At 59.6% G+C, this 21,344-nt stretch overlaps 1 protein-coding gene across 1 annotated transcript in view; it reads right to left on the bottom strand.

Annotated features, from left to right (window-relative positions):
* Window positions 1-248: 248 nt before the first annotated feature.
* Window positions 249-21,344, bottom strand: part of CSPG4 (chondroitin sulfate proteoglycan 4) — a 35,613-nt gene continuing 14,517 nt past the window's right edge. Inside the window, exons 2-10 of the mRNA XM_061180029.1 lie at window positions 16,669-16,832; window positions 11,629-15,156; window positions 9,790-10,272; window positions 9,281-9,457; window positions 7,500-7,698; window positions 7,286-7,420; window positions 7,020-7,186; window positions 3,316-3,499; window positions 249-2,994 (exon numbers count right to left, since the gene is read on the bottom strand). Coding sequence (XP_061036012.1) covers window positions 1,160-2,994; window positions 3,316-3,499; window positions 7,020-7,186; window positions 7,286-7,420; window positions 7,500-7,698; window positions 9,281-9,457; window positions 9,790-10,272; window positions 11,629-15,156; window positions 16,669-16,832 — 6,872 coding nt within the window. The 3' untranslated portion in view covers window positions 249-1,159. The remainder of the gene's footprint in view (window positions 2,995-3,315; window positions 3,500-7,019; window positions 7,187-7,285; window positions 7,421-7,499; window positions 7,699-9,280; window positions 9,458-9,789; window positions 10,273-11,628; window positions 15,157-16,668; window positions 16,833-21,344) is intronic.

The following is a 21,344-nucleotide window of genomic DNA, read 5'->3' as shown; positions in this document are numbered from 1 at the left end:
TCTGCCCCCAGCCTTGGGATCCCCAAGTCCCCCTCTCTCCTCATCTTTGCTGCTCCAACCTCTTGAGAGATGGATGGAGAGGAACTGAGATCCTGCAAGCCGCGCAGGGCGGCCACAAGTGGGAATTCGGGCCCCATCTCTCCTGGTGGCTGAGGTCTGGCGGGATGGCCTACACTGGTGGAGTGCAGGCTAGTGTGGCCAAGGGCCCAGTGCATGGTCAGACAAACAACACACGGCTGTCCAGAACCTCTTATCCAGAAGCACCATTTATCCAGGCCCCATGGAGCCGAGTGCCCCCAAGTACCCGCCCCAGTCCTCAGGGGAGCACAGGCACCGCCGGGGCCCATGGCCTGAGACCCTGCACGCTCCCCAGCCCAGCCCACTCTGGGGCCACAGACCCATTGTTGTCTAGCCATCAGCCCATCAAGGTGGGGCCCTGGGAATGAGCTGGCCTCAGATCCTCCTCTATTCCTCACCCCAGGGGCTCCACCAGTCTGGGCTAGCTCAGCACCATGTTAAATAGCTTCCTTGCAATGCCCCTTAAATAAACCCATCCCAGAGCAACCCACCCACCTTACACCCTGGATATATTATTCCACTGGCTTATGCCTTGTAGAGAGTGGGAGGACTCTCTCCTCCTGCCCTCTGCTCCAGGAAATACCGTCTCCCTAAAAAACCAAGGGAAAAAGTTTTCCTCTCAATCCTGGGGCAGAGATGAGGGGAGGCCTGGCTTGGAATGGAAAAGCCAGGAATCCCCATCTGTCCCTCCCTTCCCTTTCTTCTTGCCTTCTTAGCAGCCTGGGTCAGGTGTGACTTACCCAAGGTCACAGACCCAGGACCCAGAGTCCTGACCATCTAGGAAGTGGCTCTGGTTTTGACAGCCCACACTAGCTCCAGGGCAGGGGACTGACTCCAAGCCTGCCTCTGCCCTTGGCCCCTTGCAGTTCTCCTGGCTCAGAGTGAGCTGGGGAGGTTACAGCTCTTGACTCCACTTGGTCCTGGACCCCTGGGGCTTCCTCTTAGCACCCTCCACCCCTGGTGTCCCCAGGGCTCTCTGGCTCTGGGGATACTAAGACAGCACCAGGGCACGGGAGCAATGGGGCCGGGGCCTGAGCAAGCCTGTCCCTGGCCCCATCAGCATCTGGGCCCAGGCCAGGCCTCACACCCAGTACTGGCCGTTCTTGAGGGCAGGGTTGGATGTCCGGCAGAACTGCAGCAGCTCTGGGTCAGGCTGCCCCCCTGGCGGGGCCCCCTGGCCAGGCACCGCTGTGAGGGGGATGGCCTGGCCCGGCTCCATCTTGCGGAAGGTCTCCGTGTCGCCGGCCAGGCCGTTTCGGGGCTTGGCAGTCAGCACCTGGACGTCGTGCTTGCCCGTCTTGTTGCGTTTGCGGAGGTAGAAAAGCAGAGGCACGATGAGTGCCAGGAGCAGGAGGACCAGGCACACGGGGACGATGATGCTGAACATGTTGGCCTCGAGAAAGCCCAGGAAGTGCCCCCTGGCCACGGTGGGCACGGGGCTGGAGGCCGCCAGGCCTGGCTCACCAGTGGGGGTGCTGCTCCCTGGCTCCCCTGCTTCTGTCCGAGCGGCCTCAGGCAGACTGAGCAGGGCCACTCTGTAGGGCCGGGCTGCGTTGTAAGGCTCCGTGGCAAAGTCCAGTGAGGCCACGGCAGGAGGGACACCCCTTGCCCACAGCTCCAGAGTGAGACTGTCGCCTGCAGGTCCAGGAGAGCTACCCTCCGGCCTGCCCACCTCCAGCCCCAGCCTTCCATCCTCAAGGTCCTGCTGGGTGAACTGCTCCACAAGTTGGCCGCCCCTGGGCTCTGTCCTGGCCCGGGGCACGCGGACCACGCGGCCGTGCCGGGGTCCCGCCAGGAGCCGGAAACGCGGCACGCTGCCTGTGCGGTTGGCCAGCTCGCCCGCATCTAAGACAGTGGGGTCCAGGCGTAGGGTGGCACCCTGGGGCCACGGCCCACCTGTCCACACATGCAGCAGAGCCCTCACGGTGACATTCACCGTGGCGGATGCGTTGGCACCCCTGGCCAGTGCCAGGATGCTGAATTGGTCGTGAGAGGAGGAGAAGCTGGTGAAAGCAAAGACCACTTCACCCTGGTCTACCTGGAACTGGCTGAAGGCTGTGGCAGGCTGCCCGCCCACCAGGAGATGCCCATACCGGGGCCCCTGGGTGAGGCGGTAGGCTGCGTCCGCCTCCTCCCGATCGGAAACCACCCGGAGCTGCTGCCGGCTCAGGGAGGAGCGCCCTAAAGCTTGGGGCACCTCTAGGGGTGCCCGCAGCTGCACCTCAATGGCCGAGGGCAAGATGTCCACGGCCAGGGACATGGGCAGGGGCGGGCTGGCCCCATCAGACACACTCAGCTGGAAGATGCCCACCACACTGCTCCCATTGGCCACAAAGGCCAGCCGCCCTGCATCCACGTCAGCCTGGGTGAAGCAGGTCACAGGCCCCGGGCTGGCCCCTGCCAGGCTCAGGAAGCCATTGTGGGGGGCCCGCTGCACCTTGTACTCGATCTCCCCAGGAGCCGAGTCTGGGTCCACCACGCTCAGCTGGGCCCGGGAGACGGGGCTGCGGGAGCCCCGGGTGAGCCGGAGCGGGACGGAGGTTTGCGGCTGAGGCGGCTGCTCATTCACATCCCGCACTGTGATGGCGAAAGCCTCTGAGGTTTGGGGTCCCGCCACGGAGGCCCCCGCAGGCCCCTGGAGGTGGGCACGGAAGCGGAAGCCATCCTGCTGGGTGCCCCCGCCGCCGTGGGTGTACACCAGCTGCCCTGCGGCCAGCTCAGACTGCAGGAAGTGGGGCCGCCCGGTGTGGAGGGGCTCCTCGGACACCATCAGCTGGCCCCGCTGGGGGAACTGTGTGATCTGGAAGAGCACATCGTGTTCCGAGCGCCGGGGTGCCGGAACGCTGGCCAGGAAGTTGGAGGCATCGAGGGCGGCTGTGGTGATTTCGGCTCGCTGGCCTTCCGAGACCCAGAGACCTGGGGGTGGGACACAGGCTATGAAGGTCCCGTCCACTGAGGGGAGAGCCATGGACCCTCAGATCAGGGTCCCCAAGGCCAGGTTTGTCCCTCTCCCCTCAGACCAGGTACCCCAGGTTGGGGCTCAGGGTCCCAGGAGGACCAGGATCGTGTCCCCCCTTTTGACCTCAAAGCCTCCCCACCTGCCCACCCTCCCTATAATTTACCAGGTCCTGGGAGCTGACATGAGCTGCTGACCTTGGCCTTGTGTCCCCTCCTATCTGGGCCTCTCCCAGTGTCCGCCCCCCCCACTCAACGTTGCCATCCCACCATGCTGTTCACCTTTGTTCTTCCAGAGGTGGCTGGGGTGCTGGGGACAGGTAGCTTCAAAAGACACAGTCACAGCAAGGGTGGCGGCCATGTCGGGGGCAGGCGGTGAGGATAGCCGGAGCTCCAGGGCGTCATGGGCCTCCCAGAAGGGCTCGGGGGGCATCTCGTGCTCATACAGAACATTCCCAGCATACACCTGCGGGGAGAGCCCGTTACTGGGACTAGAGGCAGGTCCAGCCCATGGTGGCCAGGAGTCCCCACCTAGGCTGGCACCGGCACTGGGCACTTGGGTCTCCCTGACAGCCCCTCGGAGCCCCGCCTCCCTGGAGGCTCTCCCCACTGTGCCTCGCTCTATGTCTGTAGCCCATGCTCTCCCTCACCAACTCAGTGGGTTGCCAGAAAACAGTCACGTGACAGTGAAGAGCCAGGCTCTAGAGTCAGATGCCTGTGTCAAATCCCAGCTCTGCCACCTTGGGCAAGTCACCTCAAACCTCTCAGCCCCTGGGAAAAGCAGTACTCTATCCGTGCTTCTCTCGACAGCAGGTCTTTCCTCTTTTGCATGAAATCCCTTACCCTCTTCCTTACTGAAGACACTGCTTCTACCATCTCCTGTCTTTCTCCCATGGCATCAATTTCTCCCCAAACGGATTATTCCCATCGTTACGCAACTATGCTATCCGCCCACCTTACAGAAGAAACTTCTTTTGACTTCACTTTTTACACCAACATTTGCTGCCCCACCTCCCACACTTTTGCTCTTCTTTGCAGCAAAAATCCAAAAAGAATAGTCTATACTCTCCCCCATGCTGTCTCGAGTGCACTCCACCCAGGCGTCCACTCCTATTGTCACCAAGGGCACGATGGCCTCTGTGCTGCTGGACCCAGCGGTTGGTTCTGAGGCACTGGACACAATTCAGCATTCCTTCCCCCAGCCCACCCGATGGCTTCCAGGAAGTTCTGCTCCCTTGGTTTTCCTCCAACCTCACTAGTCGCTTCTTCACAGATGCTCTGGCTGGTCCCTCCCCTTCTCCGCAATGTCTGTGGCTTGGCCTTGAGACTCTATCTACAGGCACTGCCCATGTGCTCTTGGTGGGTCTCACGTCCTCAAATGCCAGCCATGAGAGGACCCCCTTATTTGTATCTCCAGACTGGGCTGTGCTCTCCTGAACTCCAGGCTCGTAGCCACCTGCTTCCTGGGCAGCTCCTCGAGGATGTCTGAGGGACATCTCAAACTCAGCATGTCCCAGACAATCCCTGACCTGCCCTGCATCTCCCAGCCTTCCCACTCCAGAGGGCACAGCTCTGTTCTTCCAGTGGCTCAGGCCCCACACCCTGGAGTCACCCCTGATTCCTCTCCTCCTCTCACACACCATCATCTCTGGCCTGGATTACCACAAGAGCCTCCTAACTGTGTCCTGGCTTTGGCCCCTGCTCCACCCCGCTCTACAGTTTGTCCTTAATGCAGAAGTCAGAGTGAGTCTTTAAAAATGTAAGTCAGGTTCTGTCTCTCTTGCTCAGACAGTGCAATGGCTCACCAACATTTGGCTTCAGAGATCCCATGTGACCCCGTTACCCATGACCCCACCTCCTCCAACTCCTCCCATGGCAACTCCACTCCAGCCACACCCACTGTTCTCTAGGGCCGTCTGAGTGTTAAACCCCAAGGAATAGTCTCCACTTCCATCAAGAAATCCGTTCCCTCCCCCTTCTAATCCCAATGTGTCCTCTTGGCTTATCTTCTGTTTTCCCCTTTTAGGAGACACAGGGAACTATTTTCCTTCTCTCAGAAAAACAAGACTTATGCAATAGTGAGATGGAAGCCGACTGGGGTCACAGTGTGCAGGAGATTCTAGGAGCAGCGGGGTTGTGGTGAAGTGGGGAGCCCTACATGGTCGAGAAGGGGAGCAGAGCCCAGTCAAAGGGGTAGCTGCTCTTCAGCTGATGGCCGGAAGAGGGAACACAGGCCTTTTAAGAAACGGAAATCAGGGTTTTGGTTTTTTTTGGTGTGTGTGAGATCCCCTAATTTTAAAATATTAAATGCATGTGCAGGCCAAATAAAACACATCTTGACCACTAATTTTAAAACATTAAATGTATGTGCAGGCCAAATAAAACACATCCGTGGGCCAGCTGTGGCCCACAAGGACTGCCAGCTGTAACCTCTGGCTCAGGGTGACGGGTGGGCAGGAAGGAAACGGAGACCCTCAGGAGTGGGGGTGAGAGCCTGGATGCCTGGGTACAGGAGCTACTTGTGGGTGGGAGGTGTCTGGCTGGGGATGAGGTAAGTCACAGGCAAGGTGGGGAGGGGTCCCTGACCTCTGGGAATCAGTAGTGACCTTTGGTCAAAGAATCTTGGACTAGCAGTCCGAAGGCATAGCCCCGGTTTTGCTTCTTACTAGCCATGGGCTCTGAATAGTCACCTGACCTTCGTGAGCCTCAGTTTCCTTATCTGTAAAATGGAGACACCTGGTCCCTGCCCTACCCAGCTCAGAGTATTGTGGCACAGTGGCACTGTCAGATACCACCCAGTCCTGCCCTGCCCACTTCTCCAAGGGGGGAGGGTGTGTCTGCCACGAAGCCTCCTCCCAGCTTCCCTGGGTGGCGCTGCCAGCCTGGCCCCCTGGTGGCCATTCAGTCCAGTCCTTCGGATTGCTGGGGTGTGAGGGAAGCACTGCAGGGTGGGGGAGGGGCCTGAGCTCATCCTGTTCCCTCCCCCTTCCTGGGCATCCGATGACAAAGCCTCCCAGGGATTCAGGGTGCACAGCTGCTGCAGCCTGCTCAATATTTCATTGTGGGGAGGGGCAGGAAGGGGGCCATGGCAGAAGCTGGGAGAACAGAGAACCCAGGCCTGGGGGATGTTGATGTCAGCGACCTGAGAAATCTTCCCACCCTCGTTAAAGTTACTTCCTTCCCCATGCCTGAAAGACTACCCCCGCCCCACTCCGCCTTCAGGGAGAACCAAGGCTGCCCTGGAATGCTTGGCACCTCCTGCACTTAGAAGGGGCCTTAATTTAAGTGATGGCTGATGGCCCCACTGGCACAGTTAGCACAGAGAGCTCTGTGATCCCAGCAGAGGCAGACTAGCAGTCTGCCTCTTCCCATGGCTGAGAGTTCTAGTTTTCACTGGTGGCCTCTGCTGTGCTCTGGGATAGCTGTGTCCTGAAGCTGCCATGATGGATGGATGGCAGCTTCACTCCCAACTTGACTTACTCAGCTGCTTCTGTCCACTCGTCTGCTTTCAGGACTCACTCTGCTTCTTGCTGGCTCTTGACCTGAGCTCCAGGCTCACACCTCTGCCCACAAGCCCAACAGCTGCCTTTATCTCAAACTCTATTCCCTCCAGACCAAACACTGCCCCTCACCAGCTACTGGATTGTCTAGGGTCCCCTATGCAGTGTGCCTTTTCCAGCCCTCTAGGGTCCAACAGCAGTTCCTTCTGGAAGCCAAGTCCCAGAACCTGATCCCTGCCCTGGGACCCTATAGCCCTGACTTCCCGCATCCTTCTTCCTCCCCCAGGAACACTAAGCCCCATCTGCCCTACCAGCCTGGTAGCTCCTGGAGGGCGGGGCATGCAGAGCCTGGACCATGGCAGGCCCAGGGAGTGGCTGCCAATGAGGCTGGAGCTGGCACCCGTGTCTACATGTGTGTCCAGGGGCAGAGTGGGCCACTCGAGGCTGGATGGAGTCTAAGCGGTGGCTGTAGAGAGTGGTCCTTACCTCTGCCTGAGTGAAATTCTCCAGGGCCTCCCCGGTGCTGCCCTGCTGGGTGTGGAATAGCCGGCCAAGCCGGGGGCCCCGTACCACACGGTAGAACAGGTGGTGGGGGTCGATGCCTGTGCTGGAACTGGCTCTCAGGCTCTGGCTGCTGAGCGGCTGGATGGACCCTGCGAGAGGAAAAAGGGGACTGTCAGCCTCTGACCAGGAGGCAGGGCAAGGCCTGTGACTCCTGGGGAGGCAGCCTGCCCCTGGCATGGCACACCCACCTGGGCAGATGGTCAGCGTCTGGCTGCCCTCCAGTGAGAGGAGCAGCTGCTTCTGGGCCGTCACCCGGAAGAAGTGTCCAGTGGAAGTATGCTCGCCATCAGATAGGATGAAGCGGAAGCCTCCGTCCGGGGCTCCTAGGATAAGCGTGGAGTTGGGTCTCGCTGGCCCACGCCGGCGCCCATCCTCGGGGCACCCCCACCTCTCGGCACCCACCTCTGTGTGAGAACAGCACGATCCCGCCGTCGAGCTGGGCCTGGGTGAAGCTGTGGACCTCGGCGCCCGGCTCTGTCCGCAGCACCACCTGTCCATTGCTGGGATCCTCAAGGGTGTAGACCAGGTCCTCGGGGCCTGAGTCGCTGTCTGTGCCCCTAAGGGCCTCCGGAGGGATGGGCACAGTGGCCCCCTCCCACATCTGGGGATACAAGCGTGCGAAGGTTCTGCCCCCACCAAGCTTACCCACTTCTTTCCTCCCTGGCCCTGGGGCCACCATCAGGGCTCCAACCACACTGTCATCTGGGCTCCCCTGCACAAAGCGCCCTCCACCCCATTCATCTTCCCCTGTTGGCCCAGGGCTCCCACACACAGGCTCTCTGCTCTCCATCTGCTCTAGTCCTGCTTTTCCGTCAAGGCCAGCTCATGAACCCCAAGAAGACCCCAGCTCTCACCCCCTCCCCAGAGATCCCCAACCCTGACCCAAAGTGCTGCTTAATGTGGCTCACTGGCAGGGCAGGGGTCTCCCTTCAGACCCTCCATGGTGAGTCTGGGCAGGGGCTGGCACACGATGGGAATCGTGATTTTTGTCTGCCCAGGATACTTAGAAATGGGCTCCCTTTCCTGGTGAGGGATGAGGTGGGAGGCTTGGTGAGCTGGAGAGGCCAGTGTCTTGCAGCACTGAAGCAGCACTGGGATGGGGGCCCAGGTGTTTCCAGTGCAATCATGAGCCCCCAGGCAGGTGGGTGAAGGCTTCCTGGGGGCAGGCAGCCCCTCCCCATGCTCAGAGTGAAGGGGAGCCCCCCTCAAGCCTCCCACCTGCGAGCAGGGCAGGATCCTGTTCCTGTTCCAAGGGTCCTGTTACAGGTCCTGCTGGGTCAGCAACTTATGAGCAGTACTGGGGAGGGGCTCCCATACCTGGAAAACTGAGCCCCCTGGGATTCCCTCCCCCAGCCCAAGGCTGACCTCAGCCAGAGCTCTGGAAAGAAGGTGGCAAGGCATAGACGCCAGGCTTTAGCACAGGACTCCTGGCACAAACACGGTGGACAGCACCACCTGGTGGCTGAAGTGCTACACAGCACCATCTGACTGTGGTCCCAGGGCAGCCCTTAGCCTGAAAGATTCTCAGAGCCCCGTGTCACAGACAGCCCAAGTCAGCCCTCTTTTGAAACCTTCCATGGCTGCTGCTGACCCAGAGTCCACACTCTAGAAGTCAGCATTCAAGGTCCTGCCCATTTGCTACCCTGCTGTGTGGCCCTGGTCAAGCCACACCCTTTCTGTTCCACCAGTAACTTCTACTGTGACCCTGGAGAAGTTTTGTCACCTTTCTGGGCCTCAACTTCCACCTCTGCTGGATGGGGGCACCACTACTCTGCAGTAGTGTAAGAGGCAGGGGATTGTGGAGGCAGAGGCCTCCACTTGCTGGTGGTGGGAGTGGAGAGAGCAGTTGGAGTCCACCCTTAAGGGTCTGAAAGAGCTTTCTTCAGGAGTCCTGGTCCTGAGCCGTGGGAAAAGCTTCCTGCTGAGGGTGAGTCCAGGGAACAGCAGGACCAAGCATGTCCATTCACAAGGCTGTCTATTGCACTTATAAGTGTCCAGTAATAAAGCCCCACACCTGTGTCCTATTTTCAGTGCAGTCGCTCTTCTCTCTTCCCAATAACCTAGTGAGGCATATGGCAGGATCCCCATTTTACAGAGGAGGAAACTGAGGCTTACAGAGGGGGAGCTATGTGCTGGCCTCTCTCTGGGAGGGGAGGTGGGAGGTGGTCCTAGAATGCTCTCACCTGCAGGCCTGTGTTTGTGGTGAGGACGGGGGGTTGGTCGTTGACAGGCAGGACGGTGATGGTGAAGGTCACGGGATGGCTCTGGCGGTCCACCTCTGAGGCATTAGCCACTAGGACGAAGCTGTCTGCCAGCGTCTCGCTCCCATCATGCACATAGAGAATCAGCTGCTGTTCTACCTGCAGGCAGGCCCGGGGCTAGAGGTCAGGCCCCAGCAGGCCTGAGACCCACCATGGGTCTCAGGCCCAGCATGTTTCATGCCCTGCCTTTGGGTGCAGGAGGAGATTGACTCCTCCAGAGCTTCAGTTTCTGCAGGTGGCAATGGGGACAATCGTTTCTCCCAGAGCAAAGGAATGAAGGAGTGGAGGAAATGGGGACATTCATCTCTCTCTGCCAGTGAGGGAGGATGAGATGAGGTGCTCTGTAAATGTGGGCTCCTGTCTCCTATCTGTGCATACCCCCAGACTCTGCCCCCAGAGCTGGGCTGCACCCTGGGCCTCCCTGAACATACCTCTCTCCAGGAGAAGGTGCTGAGGGTCCTGTCTTGAGGTCCTTCCTCTCTCTGCAGGACCCCATGCTGGGGTGGCTCCAGCACCTGCAGGTTAAGGCCCGGCAGCGTGGGGAAGTAGGGCCCAGTGATGCGGAGCAGTGGAGGGGCCAGCGTGCGGGTGCCGCCCTCGGGGACGCTGAAGTTCAGCGCCTCCAGTGGGATGGCAGCGGGCAGCACCTCCAGCTCCACGTGGACGCCCTCGAGGGGAGCACCCAGGCCTGAGGACACATCCAGGGAGAAGACATCGCTCCAGGCCTCAGGGCGGGAGTGCAGGTACAGGACCCTGCCCGCGTCCACCGCCTCCTGTGAGAAGCTGTGCACAGGGTCCAGGCTGGGCAGCTTGGCTGCCGTGGCGCTGTGGGACAACATCACCAGGTGGCCAGAGCTTGGTGGGGTCTTCACTGAGAACACAATGTCTGCCGGTGGCACTGCCTCCTGGGCTGCCTGGTTATGAGAGGGGTTACAGAAGGAGGCTGTTGAAGCCTCTGAGGTACACACTCCCTTGGCGATGTACACAATCACATATCCTCAGATTCAGTGACACGGACATACAGCTTCACCACACACAAATGTGTGGACAGAGACACATATATGTCATGCACGTGCACATACACACACACACACACTGACTGCCCCTGCCACGCTACTGCCACAAGAGGGCGCCCCATCCTTCTCAGCGACACATTCCTACAGTACAGGCCCCAGGCAGCTTGCAGACCCTAGTCCAGTCCAGGGCCTGGAGGGAAGGTGCTCCCTCATCTGATGGTCCAGCCATAAAAGGCTATACACCACCCCCAAACTCACATTCCTGTTCTGTCCCTCTGCCTGGAATACTGTCCCCCCGTTCTCTGCTGTTAAATCCCAGACTCTTCAAAGCCTGGCTCAAATGCTGCCTTCTCCTGGCAGAAGACTTCCCGACACCAGACATGTTTAGTCACAGTCTGCCCTAAAGTCCAGACAGCCAGAACCACAAGAGGCTCAGAAGTTGGCAGTGTAAGAGAATAAGGCCCAGAGAGGGCAAGCAACTGGTGTGAGGTTGCACAGCAAGGCAATGGGTCTGCTGGATGGCCTGCGGTTGCTCTGTGAGGTTCCTGGGTGGTCAGCAGCCCTCACCAGACCCTGAGGCCTGGTCTGAGGTCTGGGAAAAGAACTGAGGACATGGGGAACTTCCCTGGTGGTCCAGTGGTTAAGAATCCACCTTCCAATGCAGAGGACGTGGGTTTGATCCCTGGTCGGGGAGCTAAGATCTCACATGCCTCGGGGCAACTAAGCCCGCGAGCCGCAGCAAAGGTCCTGCGTGCCTCAACTAAGACCCAATGCAGCCAAAAATAAAAATAAATAAATATTAAAAAAAAAAAAAAAGAACTGAGGACGTGGGAGCTGGGCGGTGGGGGCAACCAAGCTTGTCTTCAAGGCCTATATTCCTCAAAGTTTGTACCTGTTAAAACCCTCCAGAGAGCCTACTCTTGTTCGAATACAGATTCTCAGGCTCCACATCAGAGTCTGTGGTCTGGGTGGGGCCCAGGAATTTGAATGGTTGGCCACAGCATGTACACGTGTGCACATGACATGTGGAGGAACACGCAACCCACAGGCAGCCGTATGTACAATAAACTCCCCAGAAACCCTCAGGCACCCAACATGCACATGTACAGTTACATACCTAAGGCACATACACACACTGGCCCAGAGGCCACCACAGGCACATCCCAAACCATCCAAGCACGCATGGCATGAAGGCTGGAGGGAAGGATCCCCTTTACCTGGTCCATACCCCTGCTCACGCCCTCAGCCCTTTACCTCCAGCTGGTCTCTTCTGATCTCAGCCGCCTCCCCCTGGAAGACATAGATCTTCTTGTTCTGGACCAGGTGCAGTGGGGCCAGTGGCCCCTCTAGGGCAATGGTCACTTGTAGGGCGGCATCTGTGTGCACAGGCCCTGCCTCCACAGAGAAGGCCAGGGTATCACGGGGGCTGAGGCTGCCGTTGTGGCTGTAGAGAATGGCACCATCCAGCAGGTCCTGCTGGGAGAAGGTTGTGACTGGCTGGCCGCCCCTGAGCAGCCGCCCCCAGCGTGGGCCGGCTGTGACATGGTAGTGGACCTCATCCCCACCGCGGATATCTAGGTTGGTGTCCAGGTGGAGCACAGCTGTGTCGATGGTGCCCTGGCCTCCTTGAGGGACCACAAGGCTGGAGCCGTTGGCCACACGGAGGTAGGGCTCCGAGGCCTGCACTTCGAGCAGCGCTGTGGCCTGGTGCTGCCCATCGGACACCTGCAGCTGGATCCAGCCGCGGTCGGCCCCCGAGTGCACGAACAGGACCCGCCTCTTCCTGAGGTCCTCCTGGGTGAAGCGGTAGATGGGCCGAGTGGGCTCATCTACAGTCACGATGCTGCCGAAGAGGAGGTCCTTGCGGGTCAGCACCAGCTGAGCATCAGCAAAGCCGGAGTCAGCATCGCTGAAGGCCATGTCGTCAGTGGTCAGCAGCCGCTGCCCACCGCGGGCCACGTGGAAGACGCGGCTGATGGTCTGCACAGGGGCGTGGTCATTCACGGGCTGGATGGCCACCCGGAAGACACCCCGTACCTCCTCCCAGGCCATGTCACCACTGCCCTCGCCCTGGCGTGTAGCCACAAAGGGAATGTCATCTTCTGTGGTCTCAGAGTCGTCATGCTGGTAGACCAGCCGGCCGTGCAGCAGGTCCTCATTGGTGAAGGATGTCACCACGGTGACACTGTCCTGTGCCCCCTGCCACACCAACCTGCCGTGGCGGGGCCGCTCCATGACCTCATAGAGGTAGCTGGCACTGTTGAGACTCTTGACAAAGAGGTGATCAGCAGAGAGGACGCCCTTGCCGCCCTCAGGCACTGAGAGGAGGACGTTGGTGAGGACAGGGGCGTCCGGATCACCACCGATGTGGATGGGGAACGTGTAGAGTGGGGAGAAGTGTGGCGGGGCTGTGACCCGGAAACGGAAGGAGTCCTCGACTGCCTCTGAGACACGTGCTGTGGCCCCATAAGTCAACCGGCCAGTCCGCAGGTCATCCTGGGTGAAGCTCTGACCGTCTGACAGCCGCGTGCCCTGTAGCTGAAGATTACCCTTCCTGGGGGCCTGAACCACCTCATAGTGGAAGGTGGTGGGGTTCGGGCCTGCCTCCTCCAGGGTGGCTTCCAGGTGGGCTGTGGTGATGGCCTCCTGCTGGGCGTTCTGGAGGTGTAGAGGCTCCAGCCGCAGCAGCCACACGGTGGCTCTCTGGACTGTCACTGGGAAGGACAGATTGCTCAGGGTCTCCTGGCCCACCTGCACTTCCAGGGCCACGTTCTCCACGGTGTCCTCGGCGCGGTGCTGCGGGTCAGTGCTCAGGTACCTCACGCGGCCCTGCTCCACGTCCCGCTGGTGGAAGGCCTGTGTGGCCCGCCACTCGGTGCCCTCCGCCCCCCCCGCCCCCTGCTTCTGCAGCTCTCCGAACTGCAGGGCCCCGGTGAGTCGGAACAGCACGCTCACATCCTGCCCCACAGCATTTGTCTCAACCGACAGGTTGGAGGGCAAGACAGGTGCAGTGGAGCCCTGGGCCAGGTGCAGCCCTGTGTTGTGGCGGACCCGAATGGTTGGCCGGATGGCCACCACCTTCAGCGTGACCGGCGGGCTGGCTTGCAGCCCGTCGCTGACCCGGAACGTCAGGTCCGGGGCAGGCCCGCCGCGGTGGACGTACACTAGGCTGCCCGCATCCAGCTCCCGGCAGGAGAACTCGGTCGCTGGCTCCCCAGGCTGGTCTTGGCGCTCCACGGGGAGGCCGGCCGGGACACCGAGGAGCTGGAAGGTGAGGCCCTCGCAGGCGGAGTCTGGGTCATCGGCCTGGAAGACCTCTGGCCCCAGCAGCTTCTGAGTGTGTTCCAGGATCACCATGAGGCTGCCTTGCGGGAAGACGACGCGGGGCGGGTCATTGACGGGGTTTATCTGAATGGGCAGGATGTAGGTTTGGCCCCTCCGAAGGCAGGAGGGCACGGGCCCCCGAGCTGTCACCGACACCTCGAGCACCAGCTGGTCGGAGGTGTCCTCGGAGCCATCGTGGACGAAGCGGGCCTTGCGGTTCACCACGTCCAGGAGGGTGAACATTTTCCGTGCCTGGGCACCTGGGATGTCCAGCTCTAGCTCGCCGTGGCGGGCCCCGCGGCTCACGCTGAACAGCACCTGGGATTTGCGCAGCTCGGCCTCACTCAGATCCAGCGTGGGCTGCACGTGCCGCCACTCCAGCCAGGCTGTGCCGCCCTCAGCCACCACCAGTGGGCGGACGGTCAGCAGCTGGGTGAAATTGTCAAAGATCGGAGGCAGCCCCGGTTCAGGGGCGCAGGGCTCAGGCAGCTCCATGGCCGGCCAAGCCTCGGGTGCCAGGGTGGAGAAAGCTCCGTATGGGCCATAGGCATCCTCCTCGTACTCGTCCTCCTCCAGCCTGCAGCCGGCCGCCATGCTGCGAGTCAGCAAGGCTTCCCGGAGCCCCCACCTCTGACCATTGATGCTGAGATCCTCCAGGCAGCCCAGCAGGGAGACGTTGACAGCCAGGCCCAGGCGGTGTTCCCGGAGATGGCGCGAGCCCTCTGCATCCAGCCCCCCAAGGAGGAGACTGCCTCGTGGCTCTAGGTAGCTAAGGACCCCACGGTTGGAAGTACGTGTGGGGTACTGGTCCACGGAGATTTCCAGCCTGTGAGCATCCATGTGGACACTGACCTCGTGGGGCTGCCCATCGGCCACAGGCACACTGTTGTGGAGCAACACGGTGCCCTGGCCCTTCTCCACCACAGCCCGCAGGTGGCCCTCAAATATGTCCACGTAGATGAAGTCCCCATGCCGGCCCCCTGCCTGGAAGGCCAGGGGTGCCTGCCAGCTCCGTGTGGTGACTGTAAACTCCAGGGTGCCTTCATCCCGAGTGCCCCAGGCAGGGAAGGCAGCCAGTGAGTGGGGCCCAGAGAAGCCCATGGGCACGTCATCACCGGCAGAGAACTCCTCAGCACAGCCCTCGGGTACGTCTGGGGTCAGTGGCCGAAGGAGGCTGCGGCCATTGAGGGTGGCTGTGTGGAGGCAACCCCGCAGGGGTCGGCTGGCTCTGCTCAGGTAGGGCAGGCCAAGGTTCCCGGTGCCCCCCAGGAAGAGCCCATAGGGGACCTCCAGGGGGGCCTGCTGGACTTGGGCGGAGGCATTCAGGAGCCCATCGACTGACAACAAGGCCCAGCTGTCTGACACGGTCAGCCCCACAGTGTGGGGAATGGAGTCACTCAGCAGTGTCTCTGCCAGGGTCTGCATCCTCACCTCCTCCTGGCCCAGGATAAATCTGACCTGAAGAGAGACGGGGGAATGGGGGATGGGGGAGGCACACTGAATCCATCACTTCTGCAGTAAAAGTATAACTGGTCCCCCACACTTGGGGTCCCCAGAGCAGAGGGCTTAGGACAAAGGCTTCTCATGCCACTCCTCTCCCTTTCCTGCCATCTCTTTATGCATCCCCCAAACACTCTGACCAAAGTGATCTCTGTGCCAGGCCTGGATGGGCTCAGGGGACTCCGATGTGAATCCGATGTGGTCCCTGCCCACACGGACCTGTCATACAGCAAGATGCTTTCCTAGAGATTCAGCCTAAATTCTTTTATGTCTCCCTTCTTTCCTTGGGTGAGAGGTGCTAGGAAAATCACCTTGGAATACAGAAGATTCTTCCCCTGGCATAATGGGCACCTGGGAATCCCTTGATGAGTCCCCCTAAGTAGAGCAAAACACCGTGGGGTCACTGAGGCAGCCAGGCTCACTGTTCAGGAATGGGGAGCCCAATCAGATGCTCTGTGTTTTGACCTGCCCAAGGGGAGGTCCTTGGGGAGAGAAGAGAGACATAGTTCTGTCCCCAGGACATTGACACCAGAAACGGCTCTGGTGTGGTGTTCCCACAACCAGATGGTAAAATGGGTGGTGGCAGAGTATGGAAACTGAAAGAGCAGAGCACTGAGAACATATGGCCTTGGGAGTCCACGTATGGAGCACCTTTCTAGGGGTGTGACATCAATATACCTGGCAGGGAGGAAGAGCATCAGTGCTGGGTTGTACCAGGCCATGTTCAACAGTGACACCTTGTGGCAGTGAGAAGCAATGGCAGCATCAGATAGACTGAAAGCAGCTGAGGGACTGAGAGGACCAGAGGCCTCTCTCCCCTGGGGTGTGGAAGCAGATGGCTCCCCCAAATTTGGACTAAGACCTCATGTTCTCAAACTCTTCATGGTTAGGGGGAAGCCTCAAGAGAGAGCCAGAAGACTCTTTGCTAATAAAGCTTGTGGTGACTTGAAGGATGAAACAGAAAACTGAGGAAGCTGTGGCAGTATTGGTTGTTCCATCATCGACAGACCGTGGTGAATCAGGGTGATTGGTGCTATGCCAGAGGAGTGCACGGGGGTGCTGGAACCCAGGAGAGGGGACCCAGTCCAGGTGAGGAAGGGATGACCAGGCTGAGACTTCAAGGAGAGGCTGGAGTTAGGCAGGTGCAGGGAATGAGTGAGGTTTGCACCAGGCAGAGAGAGTGTAGTGAGCAAAAGCCTGGCAGCAAGAGACCACAAGACGGCAGGGAACTGAAAGCAGTCAGGGTGGTCAGAACACAAAGGACCGGCTAGGGGTCGTGGTGAGAAGTGTGGCTAGAGAGCAGGAGGGCAGAGCTGGTTCATGAGGAAGTCACACCTTCTGGGATGCTTCTGTCCATCTCACAGTGGGGAACTTGAGACCTCAAGGCGAAAGTGACTCCCACAAGGTCACACAGCCGGTTGGGGGCCACTCAAAGCTAGAGAAGGAGTCCAGCAGGGAGATGTCACTGACCTGCAGGTGTCCAGAGTGGAGCTGCAGGAGGAGGTAGTCAGCCGGGCCTGCCGCCAGGAGAAGCAGGGCTTCGGGCTGGGACGTAGAAAACTCCAGCTGTAGGTCTATGTCAGTCAGAGCCATGGCCACAGGCACCTCCAGGTGGTTCTCTCCGAAGAAGGAGGCTGTGTGACAGAGAGAGCTGTGGTGAAGCTTAGCCCCTTGCCTGGAGCAGAGGTGCTGCAGGGTGGACGGGTGGGCTGCAGGGAGGGCGTGGCATGCTGGTGCTCCCTCACAGTTCTCCCATGTGGCGCTGTCCCGTGGCCTCAGCTGGTCCCAGCACCTGCTTGGTCCTGGCACCAGAAGGCACGGCCTCACCTTGTGTCCAGTCCAGACCCTGGCTCTGAAGGAGGCCAGACCCAGCATTTCAAGCATCTCAGGTTTCTTCCTCGGAGGTTTCTGGGGCCAGAGGCCTCTGGCGGCTCTGGCTCTCTTCCCCTGGGCCCCAGATGAATCTCCATCCTGGGTCTGGCTCAAAGGGAAATGGTCACTGGCCTGATCACCTGGCCCGATGCTCACAACCCCCAGGAATGAAGCTCTAGGAGAACCACCTCTACCCAAATTGATCCCTGCTCAAATTCCTTCTCCTAAGCGCCCATATGGTTTAGCCCCTGGGTTGGCTGGGACCACAGCTGGGCTCTGGTGGTGGTAAGTCAGGCAACCCACCCATCCCTGCGTCTCTCTTGGGCCATGCTCCCAGCTGTCTTTGGGGGTCGGGGGGGGCAGCTTGTTGGCCTGTCCATCGAAGAGCAAAGGCTCTGAGGCTAGACGGAGACCACGTGCAGTGCCGGACCCAAAATGGGCCAGACTTCCTCCATCACCCTGTATTGTTTCCTGCTGCTTAGCTATTAAAGGTCCCTGGTGAACGGTCAGATCCGGCCCCTTTATTTCTACCATGGCCAGGAAGCCAGGGATGACAAGAGCTGAGTTCTCCAAGCCTCGGTCTGAGGCTGAAGACAAGGCCTGGGAGGGGATGACGGCCTGATGGGCAGGCCAGAGGGCCTCCCAGGACAGGAGGTCATATTTGGGGTTTCCCAGGGTCAGTGGTCACTGTGTAGGGCCCCTTTTGTCCCACACTGGGACACCTCCTCTTTTTAAGTTGTTACCCCCTCCAAGCAGTTTCCCCAAATTAGCCTCCCTTGGCCTCTAACCTGCTGCCACAATTTCTGGTCCATTCCTTTTGTGGAGATTAGTGCCAAATATAGTGTTGACTCTCCCGACTTGACTGGGCTGGGAGACAGGGCTGGATTACAAAGATGATTCACCCCCCTGGGGCTTCTCTTAAATCCGGTGAGAGTGAGTAAAGGCTGATGGCCTAGATAGGGATGATCTGGCACCAGCCATATACATGCTGGTCCCCGGGCAGCCTGAGCCAGCTGACATGCACCTGAAGAAGTAGCATCAGCCACTGGAGGAGTCCCAGACTTGTATGTCCTAAGGGCAGCCAACACAGCCTGGAGGGATGGAGGGATGTCCAAGAAAGATGATGCTCTTCCCCCCGGGCTGAGCTGAAATCCCTTCTACTTATCCCCTCTTGCCAGCACTTGCTGGCAACACCAGAGCCTTGTTTGGGAAGTTAAAGCAATCAAAGGAGAACTGCAAAACCATCCAGGCGGACACGGCCCAGCAGGCCCAGGACACCTCAGTGCCCGTGAGGGACAGACCAGGGAACTGGCAGCTGGCAAGCACCTACAGGTGTGCCTTATCTGCAAGATCATCGATTCTTAAGAACAAAATGCAGCACACTAAATTGAGGGCAGCCACAGCCAAAGAGTGGGGGCAGGTGGCCCCGCAGGATGGAGCCACCACCGTGGCATGTAGGAACTCAGAACAGCTGGCAAGAGCTGATTGTTACATTTTCAGGAATTTTGCAAGCCAGGTGATGTTGCCCAGTGAGAATATTTATACCACGGAAAGAGGCAAACACTACAAATCAGGGCTCCCTCTCTCAGGAGAGCCTGTTGCTAAACATTTACCTGCCTACCACGCAGGGCTTGGGGGCCCACTGCTTCCCCTGTGTGGGAGTGAGCACAAGCCCTCACCCACACTCCCTTTTGCTAAAGGTGGATGTCAACCTGCCAGGGCACAGTCAAGCTGAGGAGCAGGCAGGAACTGAAGTAGCTGGCTGGCTCTAACCACTGAGCCACCTGCCTCCAGCACCCTCCCAGCAGGGGAGAGTAGCAGCCTGTTAGGCCTGGTTCTCCAGGCCAGAGTGGGAGGGTGACAGGAAGCAGAGGTTCTTTCCAGAGAGCTGGGGTCTGAATGGGCCCATTGAGGGGCTGAGCCCTGCTGTTTCCTGCGGGGCCAGGCGGGAAAGGGCTCACACAAGCTGCCTTGTGCTGCTGGGAGCGCACAGGCCAGGCAGCCCCCTCGCCCCAACGGAGGCCTCTGAGGCCTTGCTGGCCAGGATTTTGGAAACTCTGACAGTGCCACTCCCCCCACCTCCTGGTCTCCTTCTGCTGCCTCTCTTACTGTCTCTGATGGGCTGCAGTTGTAAGAACCCAGAATCCCCGTTCTGGGCTGGGGGCAGGCAGACAGTTGGAGAGGGGCTTTGAATGGAGAGGGGATGAAGGATAAAGAAGTCATGAGCTTGGAGTCAATCCCAGAGGGCTTCCTGGGGGAGGTGAGGGTTGTGTAGAGGAGCAGAGAGGGAGGGAAATGGGCAGTCTCAGAGGTAAGCAAGGCCAAGAGACTGGCAGGGATATACAGGTTCTGGAAATGAAGACAGAGGAGTAGAGAGAAAAGAAGCATGGGCCACACCAGGCTCAGCAGCCTGAGAGGGGTGCCAGGGCAGCGGGGGGAGGAGAGGAGGCATCATTACTGCCTGGAGAACTGTCCTTGACTCTGCTGGGCCAAGAAGACCCATGATTCATCAAAACACCAGTTCAGGCCTGCAGCAGCTATGTGGGCTGCCCTCTGGGCCAGAAGAAGGGGCCCAACTCAGGCCTCAGTGCCACCATTCTGTAAAATGGGCACTCCTTCCCACTCTTTTCTCCTCCTGTCTGTGGGGATTAGTCCTGGAGGTCCCTTTCTGGTCTGGGTCTGCTCTCAAACGTGAGTGTGCAGAGGGTTAATGGTATGGGCTGCTTGGGTGGCTCCAGGCCTTTGGCACGGGGGGAGCAGGACACCCCAAAGGGTCTGGGGGACAATTAGGAGGGGCAGGACGAGTGCCACAGATATGGGTTTCTCTGCCTGGAAGAAGATACACAGGTGAATGTCCAGGGGGGTGTAGATGTGTACTTGCATACGTGTGCAAGTATGTGGGTGGCTGCTGGGAGTGTATTTTGGGTTTGCGTAAGGCTGTGTGTTTGTGCATGGGTACGCGTGTGGGCTGGGAGCTGCCAGGACAGAGCAGTGATTGTGCCCAGGCCTGTCCTGCCCCTCGGTGCCCGCCCGCCATGACTTTGGCTGTGCCTGACTCCATGAAAGGGGCAGTGTGTTCCTGGAGGGTTGCTGCCCCTCCCGCCCGGCACCCATCCACCCGAGAGGTTTGCTGAAGGTGGAGAATCCCACAGCTTCCCACCCTTCCTGCCCACGAACAGGGCGCTGCTGTCTGGGCCCAGGGTGGGTGCTCCATCCCTCTTCCTGAGAGGAGGGCTGGGAGCACAGAAAGAGTCTGTATCCGTCCCCACTGCGGCCCTTTCTCACACAGGGGGATGAAGCCTAGGCCAAGGTCTCCCAACAAGCCACCCTCTGGCAGAGCATGGGTTATGCTGGCATCTCCTGGCTCCCTGGGCCACTCCTAGGATGTTTATGAATGGGGACCTGGTCCCTGTCCCTGGGGGACCCCAAACATGAGGCTTACTTCCATCATGGCGCTCAACCCTCTGCCTATCAGCAGGATTTTGGCCTCTCAGTCTCTCTCAGGCTCCCCACCCCCTCCCAGGCTGGCCAGGGGCAGGGTCTCAAGCATGAGTGCCTTTCCAGTCTTGGGGTTGCTGCAGACCCTGCTCTTTCTGGGTCCTCAGAACCCCTGGGGCTGGCCAGTCTGTCTCTCTCCCCGTCTCTGTCCCACATGTCCCTTGTCTCTGCCTCTGCTTTTCCTCTTCTCTCCCTCTCTTGGTCTTTGGCCCCCCTCTTCCCTCTGTCCCATCCCGGCTGTAACTGGGAGCACCACCCTTGCCCCAGAACAGTCCAGAGAGCCAGACTTGCCTCCCCAGCCCTGGGACCCTCACTCCTTGGTGATGGGTTCCACAACATCAGAGTTCTCTGTGGCCCCTGCCTGCAGTAGGGTACTTGGCTTCCACTTACCAGACAGACAAACTGAGGCTCCAGAGGAGAAGCAATCTGAATGAGAGAAGCAGAAAGCCTGCAGCTCCTGGCCTTGCCACCTGTCGGAGCCCTGCCTGCCTGGACACCCCACGCCGGGCAGTCAATCTCTGTGTGCTCCCTCCCACCACATTCCTGGTTGCCTGGGAGCAGCTAGGCGGCCCCAGAGCTGGCATGCGTCATGGGCAGCAGCAGCATTCCTGGGTGTCTGCTGCTGCCTGACTTTATAAGGGAGAAAGTTTGGGAGCCCAGAGCTGCCGGCAGGATGGCCGGTGGAAAGTGCCCGGCCCCACAGTCAAGGGTGGGTGGTGGGAGACCTGGACATGAGGATGTGGGGAAGGTACATCCAGTGGTACCGAGGCGGAGCA

This window comes from Eubalaena glacialis, chromosome 2, assembly GCF_028564815.1.
Source record: "Eubalaena glacialis isolate mEubGla1 chromosome 2, mEubGla1.1.hap2.+ XY, whole genome shotgun sequence".
Lineage (NCBI taxonomy): Eukaryota > Metazoa > Chordata > Mammalia > Artiodactyla > Balaenidae > Eubalaena > Eubalaena glacialis.
This window is presented reverse-complemented; position numbering and strand designations above follow the sequence as displayed.